Raw genomic sequence first — 23,120 nt, forward strand, 5'->3', positions numbered from 1 at the left:
GCTTCTATGAACCTGGTGGCGTAGTCGACAAGTACTAGGGCGTATTGGTGACCTCTGGATGACTTTGGCAGGAGCCCGATCAAGTCCATCCCTACCCTTTCAAAGGGCACCCCGATGATGGGCATGGGCTGTAACGGTGCAGCCGAAGGTCTGTGAGTATTCCTTCTTTGACAAACGTCGCACTTTTTGCCGTACTCCAGGACATCCTTGTAGATGCCTGGCCAAAAGAAATGCCGTATTATGCTTTCGGTGGTCTTTTCTTTACCGGCGTGTCCTGCAGTCAAATGTGCATGGGCAAAGAATAACACTTGTTCTCTGAAGGAGGTAGGTACCAGGAGTTGTGGAGTGCTTCCTGCATCTGCTTCCCGATATAGGAGGTCTTTTCTTATAATAAACCGGGGAAACGGAGTGTCTGGTTTATCTTGTGTAGCATGGGCGGCTTCCCATGCATTGTAGAGGGTTCTGTCCTTAGCCTGTGCAAATTTGAAATTGCGATCCATGATCCAAGGATCAGGCATTATGAGAGCCGGTTGTGGGCTCACCACCGTTGGCGAATGGTCATCCAATTTCTTCCTAAACAGGGCAAGAAACTCGGGGTTGTCTACCCCTAATATTACATCCTCGGGGAGAAAGTCCACTACCCCCACTTTCACTAGACAGGCAGGTTTGTCTTTTGGGCGGATGATGACCACTGCTAAGGGATATGTCTTGACGTCTCCATGGACACAACGTATATGTACAAGGGAGTTGGGGACGTACTGTTTGGGGAGAACCTGGCGTTCTTGAACCACTGATTGTCTGCAGCCTGAATCTGACAATGCTCTCACCTCATTGTCGTTAATGGAAATACTCAAGTAGAAAGACGTCCCCATCTCGGCGGAGTACAGGACTGTTTTTGGAAGGTAGCCCACTTCCATAGGTTCATCCGCCTGATGTTTCCGAGGACACAACCGGGCGATGTGGCCCCATTCGCCACATTCAAAACATTGTGGTCCACGATTCATCGGGGATTCTAGTCTCATTGGTCTGGGTCTGACCGGTTCCGTTACCATCTTTATCTTTTTCTCGAATTTAGGTGGTATCATGTGTTTGGGGTGTCTCTCTGTTTCCCACCCCGACCCACGGGGTTGTGCTCTGGCATAATTGGCAGCCATCTCTATGGCTTGCTCTACTGTGCTGCCTCAACCATCTCTGCAATCCATATGGGAGGGCGTCCATAAATTGCTCCAAATAGATTTTGGCCAGTATTTCCTCTTTGGAGCTAGTCTCTGACTTTAGCCACTTATCTGCCATCATCTTAAGTCGGAAAAACAGAGTCTTGGGGTTCTCGCCTACCGAACCCTTCTCCTTTCGGAACCGTACACGGTACGCTTCGGGGTCCAGCCCCAAATGGTCCAGGATCACATTTTTGATAAGAAGGTAGGGAGCGTTGGCTGCAGGATTGGCTACCTGGTACGCAAACTGAGCCTCTCCTGTTAACAAAGGTGCCATGAAAAAGGGCCATTTCTCTTCAGGCCAACCCAGGGCTCTCGCTGCACGTTCAAAGTTCATAAGGAATGCGTCTGGGTCTTCGCCGTGTACATATTTCTGGAGGGCGATCCCTGAGGGGTTAGGCATATGACTCCTGCTCTCTACATGTACTACGCCTGTTGGGGTCAGCACTGTCTTTTGCATACATTCCAGTTGGGCTGTGACGGTGTTTTTAAAGAGGTCTCGGTCAGCCTGAGCCGCTGATAATTGCCTCTCTACGGCCCACTCCAGTTTCTCCTGCCCCTTGATTAAGTGCTGGTTCAGGGCGTCCATCTCGGGATCACAGATGGGCTTGGATGGGGATCCCACTTCTGACACCACTGTTACCGGGTCAGGGACCACAGGGGAAGGAACGGAGTCAGCAGACTGGAATAGAGCTTTGAGAGAGGGTTTTATTTTCAAGTATGCTTTTTTTCTACGTGTAGAAAGTCTGATGCGTGCGATCTCGTCAGGTTCCGTTCTGACGCCTCTGGGGAAACACGGTAGTGCCAGGGTGTTGCGGCGTTGTCCAGGGGGTGTCGCAGCCAGAGTGATGACGTCCCAAACGACCTACAGGTGAGTCCGGGATAGCGCCACCCAAAAGGAAAGGAACAAAACAGCAGTATCAGGGGAGCGTCCAACACACTCAGCTTAGGGACCGGGAGTGAGGGAAACCAGGGGTTCAGTGCAAAACCAAATATCGGTAGTGACGTAGTGCTCGTGAGGTATGGGTACAGGGGGTCGACGTGGCGGTATTTACACAGTGGTCTAACCACTCCAACCTGCCCACCCCGCAACTTTGCCCCGTACCTTTGTAAGCCACGCTCCTCCCGCGGGAGCGTGGCAGGGCGCTTCGCAGAAACGTTGGCCTCCTGGCGTGCTGGCGTCTGCTGGGCTGCTCGGTATATCCTCTGCTCTCGGTCTCCACTCCACACCGCTCTCGTCCTCCGGGGAAAGGTCTTCCGGCGTCTTCCGAGTTCTACCTTCTTTTGACGTTGCGACGTTCAAGAGGGGCGGAGTCTCGTCGTCTAGGCTTTCAGGCTTAAAGGGGCACTGTCCAGTTTCTCCCTCGCATCCCCAAGGGTACACAGAGTCAGGGTTCGACCACTCCTCTGCAGGAAGGTACGATAGCTGCTGGAGGGGGAGAGAAAAGGGCGAGAGAGGTATAGCTGACCACCAGTCACGGTACACGGGCTCCTCATCCTTAACCTCACAGGGGTGACCCACCGCCCTGTCACAGTCCTATGGACTACCCTATCTTTCTGAAACTGGTAGAAAGATTCCTCCAGTGCTAGAGTCTGAAACCCACTCACACACCTTGAGAGAGGTGATGGCCACCAGGATGGCAACTTTTCCAGGAAAGGAACTGCACAGGGTACAAGTGAATTGGTTTGAAAGAAGGACCTATAAGTCTTGTGAGAATAATGTTGAGGTCCCACACAGTCCCTCTTAAGATCTTCCATGAAGGTTTTACTTACCTTGACCCTCAAGAGTGAAGTGTGTTCTCTGTTCTGCAAGTAAGCAGCAACTATGGCTAAATGAAGTCTGATGGAAGTATAAGCAAGGTTTGACTTCTGTAAGTGAAGCAAATAACGGACAATGTCTTGGACTGCTGACATGAGCGGGTCGATGAGCCTAAAAAGATATATGGACTGCTGACATGAGCTGGTCGATGAGCCTAAAAAGATATTGCCAAACCTCTTCCATTCATAGCAGGCTGCCATTTTAGGCCTGTGCACCTTCCTAAGGGTGATTATGCAGTCCGGAGGTAGGTTGAGACAGCCAAATTCTACGACCTCAGGAGCCAGATCGCAAGTTTGAGTTGCCTCGTGTTGAGATACTGACTGTGCCTTGCTCTGCCTAAGAAGTTCTATCTGGTTGGGTAGCTGAGTCTCATGGGGCACTAGAGACAGGTCTAGGAGTGTGGTGAACAAGAGCTCTCTTGCCCAATGTGGGAGCCACCATAATGAAATTGAGGGATCTTTAGTCAAAGTCTCCAAACCACGAATGGAAGAAGCGTGAGTGGTGGATAAGCCTAGGCAAACATTCCTGACCAGTTCATCAATAGTGCATTGCCCGTGGACTATGAGTGTGGATACCTGCAGAAGAAGCTTGGGCATTTCGCGTTTCCGGTTGTGCGAAGGGGTCTACGTAAGGAAATCCCCAACGTTGGAAGACCAGAAGTAGGAACTGTGGGCGGAGTTCCCACTCATGGATTTGTTGATGCATCCTGCTGAGTAGCTCTGCAAAGTCATTATCCACTTCTGGTAAGTACTCTGCACGTAGATGGACTCTGTGGTGGAGTGCCCACCGCCAAATGCCCTGTGCCAGTGTTAATAGAACATGGCAGTCATGGTGCTTGTGCGTATAATAACCACATTAAGCTGAATGTCAGGGATGAAAGCGTTGAGTGTGAGTTGAATGGCCAACAGCTCCAGGTAGTTAATGTGAGGACCCTGTTGATAGGGCTTCCACATACCGTATATAGTCAAATATTATAAATGCACCCCCCAATCCATGAGAGAAGCGTCCGTTGTGATGGTCACCAAAGGATCTGGGTTGAGAAAGGGTCTGCCTGCAACAAACTGTTGCTATTCTACAATTGCGAGAGCAGTGGGTGTGGCCCCAGATCAACACTAAATCCTCCCAGTCACCCTCCACTTGAAACCATTGCGCATCTAGGCACTCTTTCAACAGACGCATGTGCAACCTGGCATCGGGAACCATGGCCCCTCAGGAGGCAATCATGCCGAGGAGGCGCATGACAGTCTTCACCATTATTTGGCGATCTGGCTGAAACAGGGAAAGGAACAATAGAAAAGCTTCGACTCATGCAGGGCTGGAATTAGCTTTCCCGATGATTGAGTGGAGCACCACCCAGGAGAAGGGCTGGATCTGAAGTGGCTGGAGGTGGGATTTTCTTTTAACTGATGATGAATCCCAGACTATATATTAGGTCTATAGTGGTCTGTGTGTGAGCCAAGCACTCCTGTTTGCCTGTGCTCTTGATCAGCGAGTCTAATAAGGGAGGATGCAGATGCCATACTTCCTGTGATGAGCGGTTTCCACAGCAAGACACTTTGTGAACACCCTGAGGCTTATAGGGACACTGAAGCGTAGCACTCTGAATTGGTAATGGTGGTCATTTACCATGAACCGGAGGTACCAGCGGTTGGGCCAAGATTTATTATTGTGTCTTTTGTAGAGCGCGCAGCTACCCCAACGGAGTGTCCCGGCGCTAATTGATTGTAATAGGGTCCCTAGAGAAAGAAACCTAAGACAAGCAGTTACCGGCAGAAGAGGAAGGTTTTCAGAGCGCAGCGGAATTCCGATTCTGTTCTACTCATGCGCAGGTTGAGAGGCAGCTTGTTTCATCGTTGGGCAGCGACCAGCTCAAATGTTCTGCCACCAGAACGAGATTTTTTAAATCTAGGTGTAACCAGCAGGCACTTAGAGTTGGAACGAAGCGATCGGAGGTTGCAGTAAGGGCGAAGAATGGATCTAAGATGGGCAGACCCCTTGTCCTGAGTAGCACGGTAAGCTAGTGTCATAGCTTTAAACTCAATGTGCTTGCTCATGGGTAGCCAATGCAGTTCGCGGAGGCATGGAGAAATATGCTGTCGGCGTGAGAGAACCCCAATCAAACGAGCTGCAGCGTTTTGGACCATTTGGAGTTTGTGACAAAGGCCAGAGGGTAGACCTAGATAAAGTCCATTTGCGTAGTCCAAATGGGAGATAATCAATGCGTGAACAATTGTTTTCCTATTGGCACAAGGCAGATAATTAATACTTTTTTAAAGGTTTTAATCTTGGAAAAACAGGCGGCAGAGACTGATTGAACCTGACAGTTTAAAGACAGCTGTTGGTCCCAGCGAACGCCAAGATTCCTAACTGAGTCCTTAGGAATGGGGGCTTGACTTAGATCTTCCGGCCACCAAATATTAGAATCTAGAGGGGAGGGCTGGTTAAAGAAAAGCACTTCAGTCTTGGTTGCGTTCAATCTTAGGGAATTGAGATCCATCCAGTGAGCAATGTTTCTAATACAGGATTTGAGGGGATCAAAAGAAAAAGTGGACGGGTCCTCATAAGTGAAAAGCAGCTGAATGTCGTCGGCATAGGATGTAGTTTTAATGCCGGACTTGGAAATCATATCAGCTAGCAGGGAAAAATAAACATTAAAAAGTAGAGGGCTAAGAGACATGCCCTGAGGGACGCCCCATTTCAATGGCCTGGGTGTAGAGGTGAAGGGGAGGATATGAACCAGGTGTGAACTTTGACAGAAAGGAACCAATCCATTTTAGGACATTGCCCTGGATTCCCAAGGCCTTCAGTCTTTTTAATAGGATAGGGTGGGAGATGGTGTCGAATGCTGTCGATAAGTCCAGCAGCACCAACACCGCCCTTGAACCTCGGTCTAGCGTCCAACGGACAGAGTCAGCCATCTCGATAAGGTCCGACTCCGTACTATGGCCTTTACGGAAGCCATGTTGGGAGTCATGGAAAAGGCCATGGGTGTCAATAAAGCCAGCGATTTGCTGATGGGCAAGTCGCTCGAGTATCTTGGCAGGGGCAGGAAGAAGTGATATTGGTCTATAATTAGCAGGACTACCTGGATCTGAGTTGGCCTTTTTTAAAATGGGAACAAGGAAAGCCTGTTTCCAAACTTCCGGATAAGTGCCCGTACTCAAAGATGAATTCCATAATGGATTGAGGTAAGGGTTAAGGAAGGATGCCAAGGCTTTGTATTGTTTTACTGGCCAAGGATCCGCTGGGGATCCAGACCTGCATCTGAGTAGTTCCTGTAAGGAAGACTCCTCCGATATCATTGTAAAGTCAGCAAAGACTGGGCCAGAGTAGTTCGTGTCAGTTGGGTCCACTATAGACCCGGTATTCTCATGAAGAGGAAACGAGGCATGGATCTGGGCAATCTTTTCCTCGAAGTATTTAGACAGCTGGGAACAGAGTTCTTGAGAGGCGGGCTGTTGTCGGATCAGAGCCTGGGGATCGGTGAAAGATCTGACGATTGAGAAGGCCTCTCGCGAGATGTTACTGGCTTTATTGATCTTCTCGGCTAGAAAGCCTCTTTTATGTTTAATGATCTGCTTCCGATACTCTTTAAGAGCGCTGCGATACTTCAGTTTGTTCTCCGCCGAATACCCAGATCTCCACCGTCTTTCCAAAATTTAACAAAGGGATTTCTGTTGACGTAAATCGTCTGAATACCACAGGGCTGCTGGTGAGGCCATGAAGGTTTTTATCGGCCTGAGAGGAGCCAGTGCGTCGATTGCCTCGCAGATCCATTTGTTGAAGTTGCTAATGCGGGCATCTAGATTCACCGCAGGGAGGGGACTGCTATCTTTAAGACACTCCTCAAGAGAGGTCTGGGAGATTAAACTCCAGTTTCTTCCTAATGTTCGGGGGGTGGAAATGGGTCTATCAAGACGGGTTAGGAGGATGGAAAAAGGGATGAAAAAATGATCTGACCAAATTACTGGAAGAGGTTCTTCAATGGTAATATCCGAGAGATTAGTACATATTAAATCCAGTATATGGCCAGCTCTGTGGGTGGGGCTAGCAACTAGCTGCCACAGACCACATGCAACCAAGGTAGATAAAAAATTGGAGCTGATCAGGCAGGAAGGGTCTTCAGCATGCAAATTGCAGTCCCCCAGAACCGTGAAGTTGGCATAGCGTGCACACGAATGAGTAATATAATCCAGAAGAACTGGAAGATGAGAGGGGCTCGAATTGGGAGGTCGGTATAGTAAAAGACCCGTGAAGGAGACCGAGGCAGAAAATTTGACACGAAAAGGGAGCCCTTCTATGCTGTCAATAGGGGCGAATTGTGTGGATGAAATGGACCATTTACTTTTCTAAATAATGGTTGCCCACCATGGGAAAGTAGGCGTCCTTTTGATCAAGAGCGGTTCTGAAGTTGCCTTGCTGCAGTAATGGAATAACATCGTGGAGTGTTACCATGGAAGTGCTAGGACGGAAAGTATTTGCTGAGGGGCCTGAGGTCACGTATGCGGCTGAGAAACCCACCATTCTTGAGGATGAGAAAGTACAGGGAATACACCCTTGTTGTGCTGGGATGGCGGTACAGGCTCTAAGGCTCCTTTGTGAATGAGTGACTCTACCTTCTCCTGAAAGAGGCGCTGGTGTTCTGGGGAGAGGGTGTGTTTGCATGGTGGGGTGTTTGGTGAGGTTGTGGTGAGATCAAAGCGTTAACACTGACCTATGATGGGGAGGACCCACTGGTCAGAGGTGATTTCTGGCCACCTTGGAAGAAACACCTGTAGACTTCCCCAGACAGGTGTAGTGTGATCGCGAAGGTTGAAAGGGGGGGGGGGGGGGGGGGTAAATGTGAGCAAGTCACTGTTTGGTAGGCAGGTTTCCTTGGTGGCACCGCCCTTCCCTCTGCCTCGGAAGTTGTTAGCCCTGTAACACATTCTAGCAAATCCCCGTAAAGAAGTATGCTGACTTTGCTGCCTTTGATAGGAGGTAGAGGCTTCAGGGGGAGGTGGAACTTGCACTGACACAATACTGGGACCTGCAAAAAAAGCCATAGGGAGAATATGTCTTGGAGCACACACATGGCCTTGGATGTGTATCTTTTTATATTTTCTCAAGCATCTGGTCAACCTGGAGTTCGAAGAGGTACTCCCTTTCAAGAGCAGGTGCTATTGCACTTCTGGCTTGAAGCCAGAGACATGTAACCAGGGATGGTGTTAGACTAGCATGCACAAGTTAATTCCAAGTGCTGATGTGGCCATGGCATCTCGGGCACACCAAACAGTATTATTAGATATAATTTTCCCATTGGTGAAGAAGTCACAGCCTTATTTCTGGTACTGTTCCAGGAGATGTTGGAGAAGCTCCTCATTTTTATTTCACTAATTTCACAACGCAATGGCTGGCTGATTGAACAGCGAGGCATTTGCCAGCAGCATCAACTTTTCTGCACTTCTTTTCCAGGGGTGGAGTGTCACTGATGCCCTGATAGTTAGCAAGCTTGCCGGCTGTGTGGGCTATCAGGCGGTTTGGGGAAAGCCGGCCCTCTGATGTAAAGAGGATCTGAGGGGGAACTTAATACTTCTTGTCCACCCTAGGAGTGGCCATCCTGTGTTTGGATGGTTCCTTGAGTGTTTCAGGATAGGGCTTCAGCATACCCGTACGCATGGGTGAAGATTGGACAGAGTGCTGTGTGGAGGAGAGCATCTCCACTAGGAAATCCTCATCCTCTTGGATGTCAATGGCCCGATAAAGGACCCTGAGATATTAGGTAGTGTCATCAGGGGTGACGGCTCGGCAGGATAGAGGCATGTATCAGCGTCCCCATGTAGATCAACATCATAATTGTTGCTGGGGTCTTCCTTGGGCTTGGCAAAAAGGGCCTCTAAAGTGTCAAACGGATAGGATAGACTACGCCTGAGTGATGAATGTGGGGAACCTCCAAGTGAGTGTGGCGAGGGGTGACCTAGTGGAGGGTACTCTGAAGAGTGTAGGGTGAAATCATGTTTCTGTCAGTAGCCCAAGGTCTTCTTGGCGGGGAAAGCAAGACAGGATGCCTCATCGTGCTCGTTGGACAGATAGAAATTACAATCCTGATGTAGGTGTGTCCAGGGTTACTTCCCTCTACATTGTGAGCAGTATTGGAAAGGGGTCCTTTCCATTACACTGGCCGCATTCTCAAGGATCAAAGAGAGAAGATGAAGGCCCTAAAAGGGAGGAGCCCGAATGGGCATCAAGAAGAATCCGGTCGCTCAGGCGACGAAGGTCATAGTGAGCCTGAAGATTGGGCAGGCAACAGTATCTTTTTTCAAAAGGGTAAAGACAAACCTATCAATGGTCAACACCTAGTGCTTTGTTCAAACACATTCAAACCTGATAACAGAAAAAAAACAAGTTCCACATGTCCGAGCCCAATCTCTACTCCTTATATATGAAACTTTTTGTTTTATAGCTGTGATTCCTAGAGTGTCGCAAAACGACCTAACTCATGAATATTTATGAGGTACGTTCCAGTTTGCGACCCATTAGTAATGCCTGCCATCACAGGGATTGGGCCTGCAGAGGTCAGCAGACTACCAAGTCCTCATGGCCACTATTTGTGCTTTGGTTTTTTACTTTTTCTGCTATCATTCACTGCTTTGCAGATAGTTCACACTACATAGGCATTGGATGTGAATTGCAACTTTAACCACTTTAACTTTAACTAGGATTATGAAACCTTTGCAAATTTTAATACTCCACAATTTAATCTATGATTTTGAGAAGATTACCCACGTTGATTATTGGTAGGTTTGGTTATACGGTGTTGGGACCAACACAATTATATTGATGGTGAATCATGTGCACGTAAACTGAATTCTTTCTGTGTTTAGGGTACTATAGTGTAACACTTGATAAACTAGAGGAATTACATGAGTGACCAAGGAACGGTACAAGTACAGTCGTATGCTGGCGTTTCCCACATGGACTTCTTGGATAGTGCTTACTCAATACATTGGTAAGCACTTAATACTTTGTACTTCCTGACTTCTTAGGGTTTATCTTGGTGTGGCACCGTGACCAATTGCTTTGGTAGACTCACTGGAAAGGGGGATATGCTTCCCGAACACGCCTTAAGTTCTTCCTGCCCACCCATTACTACACATGGCTGTCTACTTCTTGCTGGACTTTATGTATATGTAGTTAACACTATTCTCTTATTGCTTAAAGAACCTTTTTTGTCTCTCAAAAGGTGGAGCTTAGTCTTTGAACGTCACACATTCTTTGGCACTTTTCTTTTCTCTTCACAACCTCTCAAGGCTGGTTCTTTTTCCATTAAGTAACTAGGGGCTAGATGTAGGTAATTCTGATTTACCTACTCTTAAATACCGAATTTTACCGATTCGGTATTCAAGAGTAGGTAAATAGGAAGGAGGCAGATGTAGGTAATTTTAAATTCAGAATTACCGAATCTGTAACATTCGGTATTTACCGATTCTGTAAATACAGAATCGGTATTTCCCATTTATTCCTATGGGCTTTGAAGCCCATAGGAATCAAGGGGAAATACCGATTCTGTATTTACAGAATCGGTAAATAACGAATCCTGCAAGGGTGCAGGGGGTGTCACTTTGACACCCTCTAGCACCCCAAGTACAGGCTTGTGTGACATGTGGCACACATACATGCCCTAAGGGCATGTCTGTGTGTCACATTGCACAGGTGTGCATGCACAGATGTGCATGCACACCTGAATTCGGTATTTTACCACACAATAGGATTGTGTGGTAAAATACCGACTCTTAAGGGCCTGTGGCACTGTAAACTGTGCCACCTACATTTGGAATTACAGAATCGGTATATTTACCGATTCGGTAATTTACTGAATTGGTAAATATACCGATTCTGTAATTTTCTGCCCCCTACATCTGAAAACCCTAATACCGGTCGGAAACGGCCGAAATCGGCAGTTTCCGACCGGTATTAGGGCTCCTACATCTGGCCCTGAGTCACCTAAGTGACGCTGGGTATACTTCTGAAGAAAACTGTACGTGGGGACATACGTACTTTTTTACAATCAATTCTTGTATGTATTTAAAGCCCTGAAGAAGCCCGTTCTAGGGCGAAACGCGATGGCTGTGCCTACTTGTCAAAGAAACTTAAGAAATAAAGAACCTTCCTATGTACACAAGAAGTCAGTGAAAGCACTATTATTGAACATTGAAGCATCCCGTATAATTTGTATTGTCTCTCATCTTTCTGTCTAAACTGTATTTAGTTTATGACCAAGTGGTAGCTGGTCATTTGAGAGGGCAATACGTGTGCTGTACTACAGAAGTGACTACACTGGGTGGTGCAGTGTTTTTGAGCCTTGTTGCCATTCTCTGCCTCGTACACTTGGGTGGGATTAGGTGACTAAACAGGGTATAAATCTGACTATGCTTGACAAGACACTCTCAACCAGTGCCAAATAACTACTTGAGTGAGTGAATGAAATACCTTTAATCACAGAATATTGAGGGGAGATATTTAAAAAGAAAATTAAGGGAAGAGCTTTAAATGATACCTTTTTGTTTCCAGCCCAATTCTCCTTGTACAGCGTACAGACCTTGTACCAAGATTGGAATACGCCAGACTGTTTAAAAGGGCTGACCTAGGCTTGGTTAACAGGTTAGGCCTGTTTAAATGTTGTGTACAGTCAGAACCACATGTTTAAGATCTCTGCTCCGGATATGGAACACTATGTATGATGTGGTTTCTTTCTGCAGCTTGCATTCTCCGAATGCTTGCTATCTCAGAAAGCCTTCCACCACTATACTCCTAAAAATCTGCATTAAAAAATTGACCTTAACATTCTTTCTTTCTTCAGAGTGACCTTCTTCTTACCTTCCTTCCACTGCATACCTTTTATTTCAGAGTTTGGCCTCCTCCTAGTCTCATGCCTGTCTGCCTCAATCCTTTTTATTGTGATAATGCAATTGGCTGATACCTCTTTTCATATATATCACACCTCTCGTCTTTAAAACCCTATCACTGTAATCTAACTTTACCTAATCTCCACCAGCCTATCTATCTCACCTGAAACCACATAGTCCCAACTAATGAGCATACCTACTTGGTATTAATACAATCACAAAGTAACTGGAGTAAAATCAGTCAATCTTTTCTCTAGAGAACATGACTAATTGCAATAACCAAGAATAAGTACTATGATTGACTACGAACCGTGGGTACTGGTACTCACCGTAAAAGTGCTTAAACTTCTCATCAGGGGTAGCAAGCGCTATATAAATGCAATTACAACTACAATACACTTGCTATTAACTAGCAGTATGTGAATACCAAGACAAATGTAAACTTACACAAAAGTGTAACTTTACCTTTGTGAATCAGGCCCCGAAGAGTTCTCCGCCCCAACTGTGGAGTCTCTGCAGTCGCAAACTTACTATTAACTCATAGTTTGGGAATACCCCCAAAAAAAACAGTACACATATAAAAGTGTACGTTTTCCTTTGTGAATCAGGCCTTTGATTCGTCTTCTAGATATCTATTGGTAAAATTCTCATCTAGTAACATCAGATAGGTCTGGTGTGTCTAGACCGTGCATTTTGAAAAATCGGGGGAATAGGTAGAAATATAGAAATGGGTTATAGTGCAGTCATGCAGCCTGTAATGTATATGAAGAACGTTCAAAACTAAGTGGAACGAAACAATATAAATGGCTATAGAATGAACATAAAATAAGTAGTCAGAGAGACACAGATACAAGTGAAAAACACATCAGTTGGAGTACAGTCTCCAAATCCTTTTGAAGGCCGAATAAAGGAGCCCTGCACATGGAGTTCTCTAGGCGACATCTGCAAAGTTATTAAATACATTTGGAATCGTTGGGGGTAAATACTGTCTAAGTTAAGACTAGTTTGACACATTTCACTAATTTTGTTTGCGTCTGTTTGATTACGTGAAATTATCTTTTGTGGCACGTGTGAGGTCCTTTTTATAGTAATAATAAATATTGATGCAAAAAATTAACAATAAATTACTTCCAATTCTGAAAGCATCATTTAAATCAGTTGTCCTGGTTTGTCGCCAGATAGCACAACTTACCAGTTTTGCAACTGGTCCAGACAAGCATTGGGTGGCCCTCCGATGCAGGAAATTTGCTGTCTGCGCTTCCAGTCAACCAATTCATCATTAATTAAAGCATATTGTGTCTGGTCGGTAACCTGTAGCAGATCAGCTATTTTCTGTATGACGTCCTGGTTAAAATAGTAAGTGGTTAAATGTAAATTAAATTGCAGCCGTGTTCTATAAAGCAAAGGTTGTACTTTGTTGTGTGTGTGCTTTTGTGTGTGGTACAATTTAAAAAATAAAAACATCTCAGCAGTGTACATTGAAAAAAAAAAACTCCCAGGATATAACCATGCTATACAAACATTTGTTTTGTCTCATTGCGATTGCTCCACATGCCATGTACATTCTAAAGCCCTTTGTTGGAAAGCACTCCGTTTCACCAGCTGAAACCAATAGGTAAACCTCCTGTATTATAACACTTGTACATGGGTTAAAACTTCCGCTAACCATTACTATTAATTCTGCACTTGGCAGCCTATCATCTTAGTTTATAAGGCTTGGCAATTAAAAACATAATGTAAAATACAAGCACATCAAATAAAACGTATCGTTTTATGGCTGGAATGGGAGCAAGATAACAAAAGAAAAAAAGTGTCTTTGTGGTTGGGAGAGATAATAGCATCCAGTCATCTGTTTGGGTGCTTTTGCAACAATACTAAAAATGTTTTGTAAATATGACAATTTAATTCCTAGTAGGGTTACGCAGATAGATAATATTTTGTAAGTCTGCCACTTAATCAGTGAAAAGATGTCTTTAAAGTACAAGAGAACACCTATATATAACAATATAATAATAATAAAGTGCAAGAGTGACAACACAGTGCAAAAGAGTTTGTATCATAAACAAACATCACAGCGTAACAGAATTTATAGGTATTACAAATGATTAGGAGACAAGTACAGAAAAAGAAAAGATTAGACAATATAAGAATGTTTTTCTGGATACAGCAAGAGTCTCTCATCCTTCTTAGGCAAGCACGAAGTGCCAATGGCCAGACCACCTTCATCCCTATGGTAAAATTACACAATCTACCTTGGCTTGGATACAATTGCTACGCCAGATTTAGACATACATAAGAAATTTTGCAATTGAATATACCATCAATCTAGTAGTATCAGTAGTAAGCATCCTAAAATCCTCCAGGTGCCTTTTGATATCCAGGTTCCAACAAAGGGGAACTATCCATCTAGCTTTTTGAGAGCCATAGGCCGGACAGGAGAATAATGTAGAAATGAGTGACTCAGATGCTGCTGCCCATGCAGGACAGATGTCGCCCCCTGGTGGAGCTGTCAACCACTTGCATCAGAACTTTTTTTTAGGGAGTGATTTATATCTAAATTGGATATACAATTTACAAGCTAGTACCAAGGGCATGGTTTAAAATCTGTAAACTTCATGGTAAATGATCCCTTGCAATTTATAACAATTTGGACAGCCACAAAGTCCCAATGTATTTCCTTTAGGTCTTCCTTTGATACTGAACCAAATTCGTCTGGGGATAACTAAAATCTCTCCAATCTCAATTTTCTCGATAGCCCACCCTGGCGACATAAGATCTCTTGGACCTACTTGGTATGGTTCAATGGCTTGGGAGGATCATAACCGATACCAACAGATAAGAATTCCGCACTCGAACGTCTGAGTTATTGCCCTTCATGCCATGTCCAAGAAAACTGGAGCTATTGGAACTTATTTTCGACTGTTGACAGCATTTTGGTGTTCATGCAGCCCCTACAGGGCTGCCCCCAGTGCTTTTACGTTGTAAATCTCTAGGACTGGTGCAACCCTCTTGGATAGTGTCTTTTTGTGGATTTTTACTATACTCACAGTATGGGGAGTTAATAGTATTTGTATTTTTAGGAGTTGCAAATCCCAATTGAGGTTTGGTGTTAACCTTCCTCCCAAATAGACAAAGTTTGACCCTTGTTCAATTACATCCTTGTCCACATACATTTTAATCTTGCTCTTTTTTTGCTCTGAAGGACTAAATAGTGTATATTTTGCCTTTGAGCTATTCAGCTCAAGACCCCTCTCTACACAAAAAGCAAAACAATTATTCAGCAACTGCTGGAGCCCCTGGGGATATTTTGAAAGCAATAGTGTTGCCCGCAAAATGTAGTGTTACACACCCTTTAGCCACCCACTTTGGTGAATCACAATCATCTCTCTTCAAACAATCCACAACTCAGTTGAGATACAAAGAGAACAGGGTTGGTGCAAGGTCGCAACCCTGCCTGACTTCACTGTTAATCCTAAATGGATTGTCAGTTGTTCAGGCTCCCCACCCTCCATCTGATTTAGGTGTAATTATCTGAATGTAACCATATGTCTAGCAGGTTTGCAGAGATGCCCATTTCCTCCAAAACCCTCTACAGCTTGCCACTTGGCACCTTGGTCAAAAGTATCACGAAGATCGAGAAAGGCAACGTACAATGTGCCCCTGCTGATTACTGACATATCCAAAAAATACAATTAAAACGAAAAACCTGAGCAATTCTATTAAGATTACTTTGAAAACCAGTCTTGAAATCCAATAATACTTTAATGACTTGTATTCAGCCTTGGAAGTGCACAAATACCTGCTTGCTGCAAAAACTTTTTTGCACAGTATCAATCAGTCTACTAGGTCTGCAGTTGCCTGGATCGTGCCTTACCCCTTCTTATATATTGGAATAATTTCTGCAGATTACAGGATGAAGGGATCGCCATTCCATGCAGGACTGCATTTGATATTAAAATGATATATGCACCCGGCACTTCCAGGCGGTCCATATATAAATCATTTGGGAGCTCATCAGCCTGGGGGCTCTAGGTGCGAGACAAGACTTTATAGACACACAAGTTTTCATTTAAATCAAATTCTAATTTGCTTGAGTTACCCAAATCAGGAAATTGCTAAAAGACTTCTCCATTCCCTCCTGTTTTTTCACTGCATGAATATACATAGCCAAAATGAGCTACCCAATCCTGGGGTTGGACAATGAATCCCAGATCTCTCTTGATTGCAGTAACACATTCTGAGGTTATTTTACTGAATGCTTTTTTATCCTTAGCTGTCTTTGCACAATACAGACTCCCTCCTCAAAGATGATCTATACCTTACCCAATCCTACCTAAATATGGATTTTACTGCCACTAATAATCAGCCTTTGCTTCCCTACATGATTCGTTGTACCAAGCTATCTCCTTTACATTTGTGGTACAAACCATTTTAGTCTAGGCTAAACGTTAACTAATATCAGAAAAGTGGACCTCGTGGTTATCCAGAAATGCTAATATGCTCAGGGGAGGAGGGCTTTAAGTTTTTCAACTTCCGACGTAACCTTCCTGAGAGCTCTTTCCAGAGCCTCTGGATCTTATCCACCCAATCCCACCAAATGGCTTTACCATTATTAGTATGGGAAATAGTCCCAATACTCGCAGGTCCTACAATCAGCTGCTTCTCAACCATTCTACCCACTAAGGTCAGGCTCAGGGCATTGTGATCACTATCCATTCTATCCAATAGAACCAAGCCCGACAAACAAGGCCAGAGGCTTAGGGCCTTCTTACAACTACGGCAGTCCAAGGGACCGTCATAGTTGTGGTGGCGGTCCGACCACTGCCACAATGTAGGACCGCCCACAGTATTATAAGTGTGGCGGTCAGACCACCACTGAACTGCAGCCGATCAATGTTCCTGTGGCAGTCTGGCAGCAGTTCACAGTCAGAATTTACTAATGGTGCCACAGCGGCACCACCGAGAATATTTTGAGTCGCCTCACCGCCACCCTTTTCATGGCAGTGGAACCAACCTGAAAAGGGTGGTAGTGAAGCAACAAAGGGGGCCCTGCAGAACCCCCTTTTGCCTATGTGCATGGGGGCGCATGCTTGTGGGCACATGTTGTGCCCACCTGTAGTTTTGCATCCCCAGTTCCTACACAGGAAGAAATGCACGACACAGTGCATTCCTTCCCATGCATTTACATGCACTGGCGGTCCTGTGGTGGTGCTGTTTAAGGAGCACAATTAGCCTTTAAAGAGCAGTGCCGCAGGACCGCCACGCCGCCTGCCAGACCACAAAATTACTTGTAATCTGGCGATCTGGTGAGTTTCGGCAGTCCAGGAGCAAAGGAGGCGGCCATATTGGAACGGCTACACCTCAAGGATACAACACATATCTGACAACCACCGATCACCCGACTCAACTATTTGGTTCTCCATGAGCAAGCCAAACTTCAGATACACTAAAGGTTACTACTGCTTTCACTACGAGGCCTCAACCTTATAACCAAAATACGCCGCGATTGTTATTTATTTATGTTACCTCCTAAACGCTATTTAATTTGGCCCTTATGCACTTTGTATAATTCTAAAGGCTACTACTGCTATCTCTACCAGGCCTCAACATTATAACCAAAATTACACCGCAATTGTTATTTATGTTACCCCCTAAACGCTATTTAATTTGGCCTTTATGCACTTTGCATAATTCCTGCACTGTTTCGTTCTGTTGCCTGAATCTTTCACTATAATCTATACTCTAGCTCCACTGCTCTCACAACTAGGCCTACTATTCATACTTTCCTCTAAACCCCCCTTCTGACCTCTCCCTCCACACCCACATGCGCCTTAGCTCACTCATACTCTTACTTTATCACACTCCTTCTTTCCCTTTTTTTACTAATCCCCTCCGTAGTTATGTCTCTCTCTTTCTTTATCGCACTCCCCATACTACTCCACATCAACTAACCTCTCCCTACTCAGTCCAAATCCTACTCTGCCAACCCAGTTTAGACATTGTTATATGCAAATCAGTCTGGCCCTGTGCCTCATGCTCCGTCCATCACCACCCCCTTTTGTACCGCTTTGGCCGCCATAAGTGTGGCAGGGTATGCTCAGACATGAGTCCCTTGCTCACTTTGCCACTGGATTCAAGCAAGCCGGGCTGAAGACGGCTGGAATGCCAGAAACCGGTCCTCGGAAGCTTGTTTCCGGTCCAGGGAAGGCATGGCTTGGCAGTTCGGGCTGGACTGTTCCCATGAGGCACAGGGTCAGACTGATTTGCATATAGCCATGTCTGAACTGGGGTGGCAGAGTGGGCTAAAGAACGGTGATGGATCAAACCCAGATCTTTTGACTGGGTGTGAGTGTTTGATTGGTTCGGATGCTCCGTCCATCACCACCCCCTTTTGTACCTACAGCAGCTTGCAGCTTTGTTTGCACGTCTACACAATAGTGTTTAGTGAAAGTGTGTATGGTAGACCATGTAGCTGTCCTACATATGTCTTCAAGCGGAATATTCCCTAGGAAAGACATGGATGCCCCCATTTTACGCGTAGAGTGTGCTTTTGGGGGAACTGTTAGAGTGCGTTTAGCTTTTTGATAGCATATTTGTATGCATTTAACTATCCATCTGGCTACTCCTGATTTTGAGATGGGATCACCTTTATGCTGTGGGGAAAAAGCAACAAACAGTTGCTTTGTTTTCCTAAATGATTTAGTCCTGTCAACATAATATAGCAGAGCTCTCCTTGCGTCTAGTGTGTGTAGGGCTCTTTCAGCCACTGACTGTGGGTTTTGGAAGAAAACTGGCAATTCTATGGATTGATTGATATGGAAAGTGGATATGACTTTTGGCATGAATTTAGGGTTAGTGCGAAGTACTACCTTATTTGCATGTATTTGCATGAAAGGTTCTTGAATGGTTAGTGCCTGTAGTTCACTCACTCGCCTGAGGGAGGTAATGGCAATCAAAAATGCCACCTTCCATGTTAGAAATTGTAATTCACATGAATGGAGTGGTTCGAAAGGAGGTCCTATAAGTCTGGTAAGTACTAAATTCAAGTTCCAGACTGGTGAAGGTGGGTGCTTTGGAGGGATTATCCTTTTAAGACCTTCCATAAAAGCTTTGATTGGGGGTACTCTAAACAGGGACAGATGTTGCTGTTCTGGAGATATGCTGCTATAGCAGCGAGATGTAGCCTTATGGAACAGTATGCTAGATTGCATCTTTGAAGATGCAAGAGGTAACAGATAATGTTTTGGATGGAAGCATCTAATGGATTGATTTGGTTATTATTGCAATAAATTACAAAACTCTAAGACTTCAGGAGCCAGATCGCTAGGTTCATCTGATTGGGATCTGGGTGCCTGATTTCTCCATGGTTCTGAGTTAAAAGATGGGGCGAGAGGCGCAGTCTTTGGTGGGGAACTACTGAGAGTTCTAGGAACGTTGTGTACCATGGCTGTCTTTCCCATGTGGGAGCAACCAGGATCATTGTGTGACTGCTGGCGTAGTTTGCGTGCCACTAGCGGAATTAGTGGGGCTGGTGGAAAAGCGTACGCAAATCTGCCTGACCAGTTCATCCATATCGCATTGCCCTGTGACAACGGATGTGGGAACCTGGCGGCAAAGTACTGGCATTTTGAGTTTTCATTTGTGGCAAACAGATCTATCTCTGGATGCCCCCATTCTTGGAAGAATGGTTGGAGTACTTGAGAGTGAATCTCCCATTCGTGTAGCTGTTGGCTTTGTCTGCCTAACAGATCTGCTATCTGATTGTTTTTCCCTGGCAGGTGTTCTGCTAGGAGAAAAATGTTCTTTGGAATTGCCCACCTCCATATGCTCTGTGCTAGGTGCGACAGCTGTGGAGAGTGTGTCCCTCCTTGTTTCTGGATGTAGTACATGGCTGTCATGTTGTCCGTCCGGATCAACACAGCCTTGTTGTACAAGTATTTCTGGAATGCTTTCAGTGCCAGAAATATTGATAGCAACTCCAAGTGGTTGATATGCAGTGTCTTTTGTTTGATTGTCCAGAGCCTTTGGACTGTGTATTGAAGTAAGTGGGCAACCCAACCTGTCAGTGATGCGTCCGCTGTTAGTACTACTTGTGGAACCGGCTCTTGGAACAGTCGCCCCTTGGAAAGGTTTTGCGGGTTCCACCACTGCAGAGAGTTGTAAGCGCGACTGTGTACCAACACTAGGTCTTTTAGTTGTCCTTGAGCTTGGTTCCACTGCTGTGCTAGGCATTCTTGCAATGGACGCATTTGAAGTCTGGAATGAGGGACAATGAATATGCAGGAGGCCATCATGCCTATGAGCTGCATGAACACTCGAGCTGGCAAAGAGTGTTGTGGCTGAAACTTGTGAATGAGAGTCTGCATGTTGGCTATCCTGGCTGCATTTGGATATGCCTATGCTACTGAGGTATCTATTGTAGCTCCCAGATATTGCTGTATGTGGGAGGGCTGTAGATGTGATTTTGGGTAATTTATGGAGAAACCCAGACTGTGCAGCAGCTGGAGTGTCTGAGACGTATGGCTTGCACACTGCGTGTATGAGTTGGCCTTCATGAGCAAATCGTCGAGGTATGGAAACACATGGATGTGTTGCCTTCTGAGGTGTGCTGCTACTACCGCTAGACATTTTGTGAACTCTTGGGGCTGTAGTCACCCCGAAGGGAAGGACTTGGAATTGATAATGTTGGCCTTCTATTGTGAACCTGAGGTGTTTTCTGTGAGCTGGATGTATAGGTATGTGAAAATATGCATCTTTGAGGTCTAATGTAGCAAGGAAGTCGCCTTGCTGGAGTAACGGGAGTACTTGTAGAGTAATCATATGGAAATGCTCTGAGAGTATGTATTGATTTAGCGGTCTGAGGTCTAGTATGGGTCTGAGGGTTCCATCCTTTTTGGGAATTAGGAAGTATAGAGAGTTTACCCCTGTTCCCTGGTGTTGAAAATGGACTGGTTCTATTGCTCCCTTTTGTAGCATGGACACGACCTCTTGTTGTAACAGTGTAATATGTTCTTTGGACATAGGACGGTGTTTGGGTGGTATGTTGGGAGGAGTAGAAGTGTGTTCCAGGCAATAACCATACTGGATAATTTGTCTCACCCACCTGTCTGTGGTAATGGAGTTACAGACTGGTAGGAATTGTTTGATTCTGCCTCCGACTGGTGTTGAATGGTCTGGAGGGAGTGTGATGAAGTCACTGTTTGGCGGCAGAGGAGGCTCTGGTGTTATTGCCGCCACGTCCCGTGCCCTTGTTATTGTTGCCCCTATAACCTCCTCTGTTGGAGCCTTTATTAACCCCTTCCATGCTCATGACGAGCTGAGCTTGTCATGCAGTACAGTGCTCCTGTGCTCATGACGAGCTGAGCTCGTCATGACCACACCCGTTTTTATTGCTGTCCAGCACAGCAGGGGATTATGTGCAGCATCCATGTGGTTAAAGGAACTTTGGGTGTTGCCTTTGTATGTAGAGGAAGTTTGTGATGTGTTGCCTCTTGTGGAGCCTCTGTAGGAGGAGCGACGAAAGGAACCTCTATGATGTTGAAACTGATGTGCGCCCATAGATTTAGCAGTTTCTGTATCTTTTTTAATTTTGTCTAAGATGGTATCTACTGCAGGGCCAAACAGGAAGTCTTGGTTAACTGGTTGGTTGAGGATGGTGGATTGCACCTCATTTTTAAAACCAGAGATGCGTAGCCACGCGTATCTGTGTAGTAATACGCTAGTATTAATGGACCTGGCTGATGTGTCAGCTGCGTCAAGCGCACATTTGATGGAAGCATTGGTTATAAATTTGCCTTCCTGTATGAGGTCATTAGCCTGAGCTTTAAAAGGTTCTGGCAGGTGTTGCAGTAAACCTTCAAGTTGATCGTAATGTGCTCTATCATAGCGTGCTAGTAGTGCTTGTGTGTTTGCAATCCTCCATGAATTAGCAGCCTGTGAGGCTACTCTTTTGCCTGAGGCTTCTAATATTTTAGACACTTTGTCAGGAGGGGGGGCATCTCCTGTGGTTTGTGAGTTAGCTCTCTATCGAGCGTTTGCTACTACTAGTGAGTCTAAAGGCAACTGGGATTTAATATAAGTAGGGTCTGTAGGGGCCGCTTTATATTTCTTCTCAATCCTGGGATTGAGTACACGTGCTCTGGATGGATCTTTGAATATGTCTGGCGCGTGTTTTAGTACCCTTTTTAACATAGGTAGTGTCCTGACATTTTTCTCAGAAGTAGGAAAAGTGTCAAATAGAAAATCTTCTTCTATTGGGTCAGTGTGCATGTCGACATTGTGGTATTTTGCTGCCCTATCCAGCAGTTGGTTAAAAACAATGGTGTCGTCAGTAGGCGGCGGCTTTGTAGGGTATGGGGAGGTGTCTGGGATGGGTTGTGGGTCATATGGATCATTCTGGTCATCCCATGTGTCATCCTGTGCATCAGGATCCTCTGGCTCATTAAAATTATCCTGAGGATCTACCCCCATGTTATCTCCATCATTATAATCTGAATGTGTAGGAGAGTAGGGCACAAAAGGCATATTAGGAAAGAAAGGAGGAGGAGTAAAAGGCCTTGAGGGAGATGTCTCGAAGTCTTTTTTTCTTTGGAGGAACAGGGGAAGCAGTGTCCGTGTCCAATGGTCTCTTTTTCCGGTAGTAAACTGTAACGTGTCCTGTTTCAGGGTCTATATACAGTTTAGGTTGATCCTCACTCACTGGATCAGGATGGAAGAGTTCTTCCTCAACTGTCCGTGGCTTTGGCGCCGATGTTTTTGGCTTAGTGACTTGTTTGTGAGTCTTTGGCTCGAGGGCCTTTGGTTGTGGAGCTTTTTTCGGCTCGGCTGTTGCTTTGGGATCGGTAACCTTTGTCGGTTCGACGTACTTTGTTGGTTTAACAGTCTTTTTAGGTTCAGCAACCTTTTTTGGCTCGACGACCTGTTTCGGATCGACCGGAGCTTTTGGTTCGATACGTTTTTTATGCTCGACCTTTTTCGGTTCCATTTTTTTGGTCGAGTCAATGGCTTTTTTCGGCTCGACGGTCTTTGTAGTGTGATCCTGTTTTTGTTGATCGACACTCTTTTTAGTATCGACGGCCTTCTTTGGGTCGGGTGTTCTTTTTGGATCGGCGACCCGTTTTGGTTCGAGGCTCTTCTTTGGCTCGATAGCTTTCGGCTCAAGAACCTTTTTCTTTGGTTCGAGGACCTTTGGTTCGACAACCT

The 23,120-nt window shown here is 45.4% G+C and overlaps 1 protein-coding gene across 3 annotated transcripts in view; it reads right to left on the bottom strand.

The window, feature by feature from the left end:
• STAT1 (signal transducer and activator of transcription 1) overlaps positions 1–23,120 on the bottom strand; it is a 786,410-nt gene that overhangs the window by 610,001 nt on the left and 153,289 nt on the right. For all 3 annotated transcript variants that reach the window (XM_078680398.1, XM_078680397.1, XM_078680399.1), the window contains exon 8: positions 13,111–13,262. In XM_078680398.1, coding sequence (XP_078536524.1) covers positions 13,111–13,262 — 152 coding nt within the window. The remainder of the gene's footprint in view (positions 1–13,110; positions 13,263–23,120) is intronic.

This window comes from Lissotriton helveticus, chromosome 3_1, assembly GCF_964261635.1.
Source record: "Lissotriton helveticus chromosome 3_1, aLisHel1.1, whole genome shotgun sequence".
Taxonomy (NCBI): domain Eukaryota; kingdom Metazoa; phylum Chordata; class Amphibia; order Caudata; family Salamandridae; genus Lissotriton; species Lissotriton helveticus.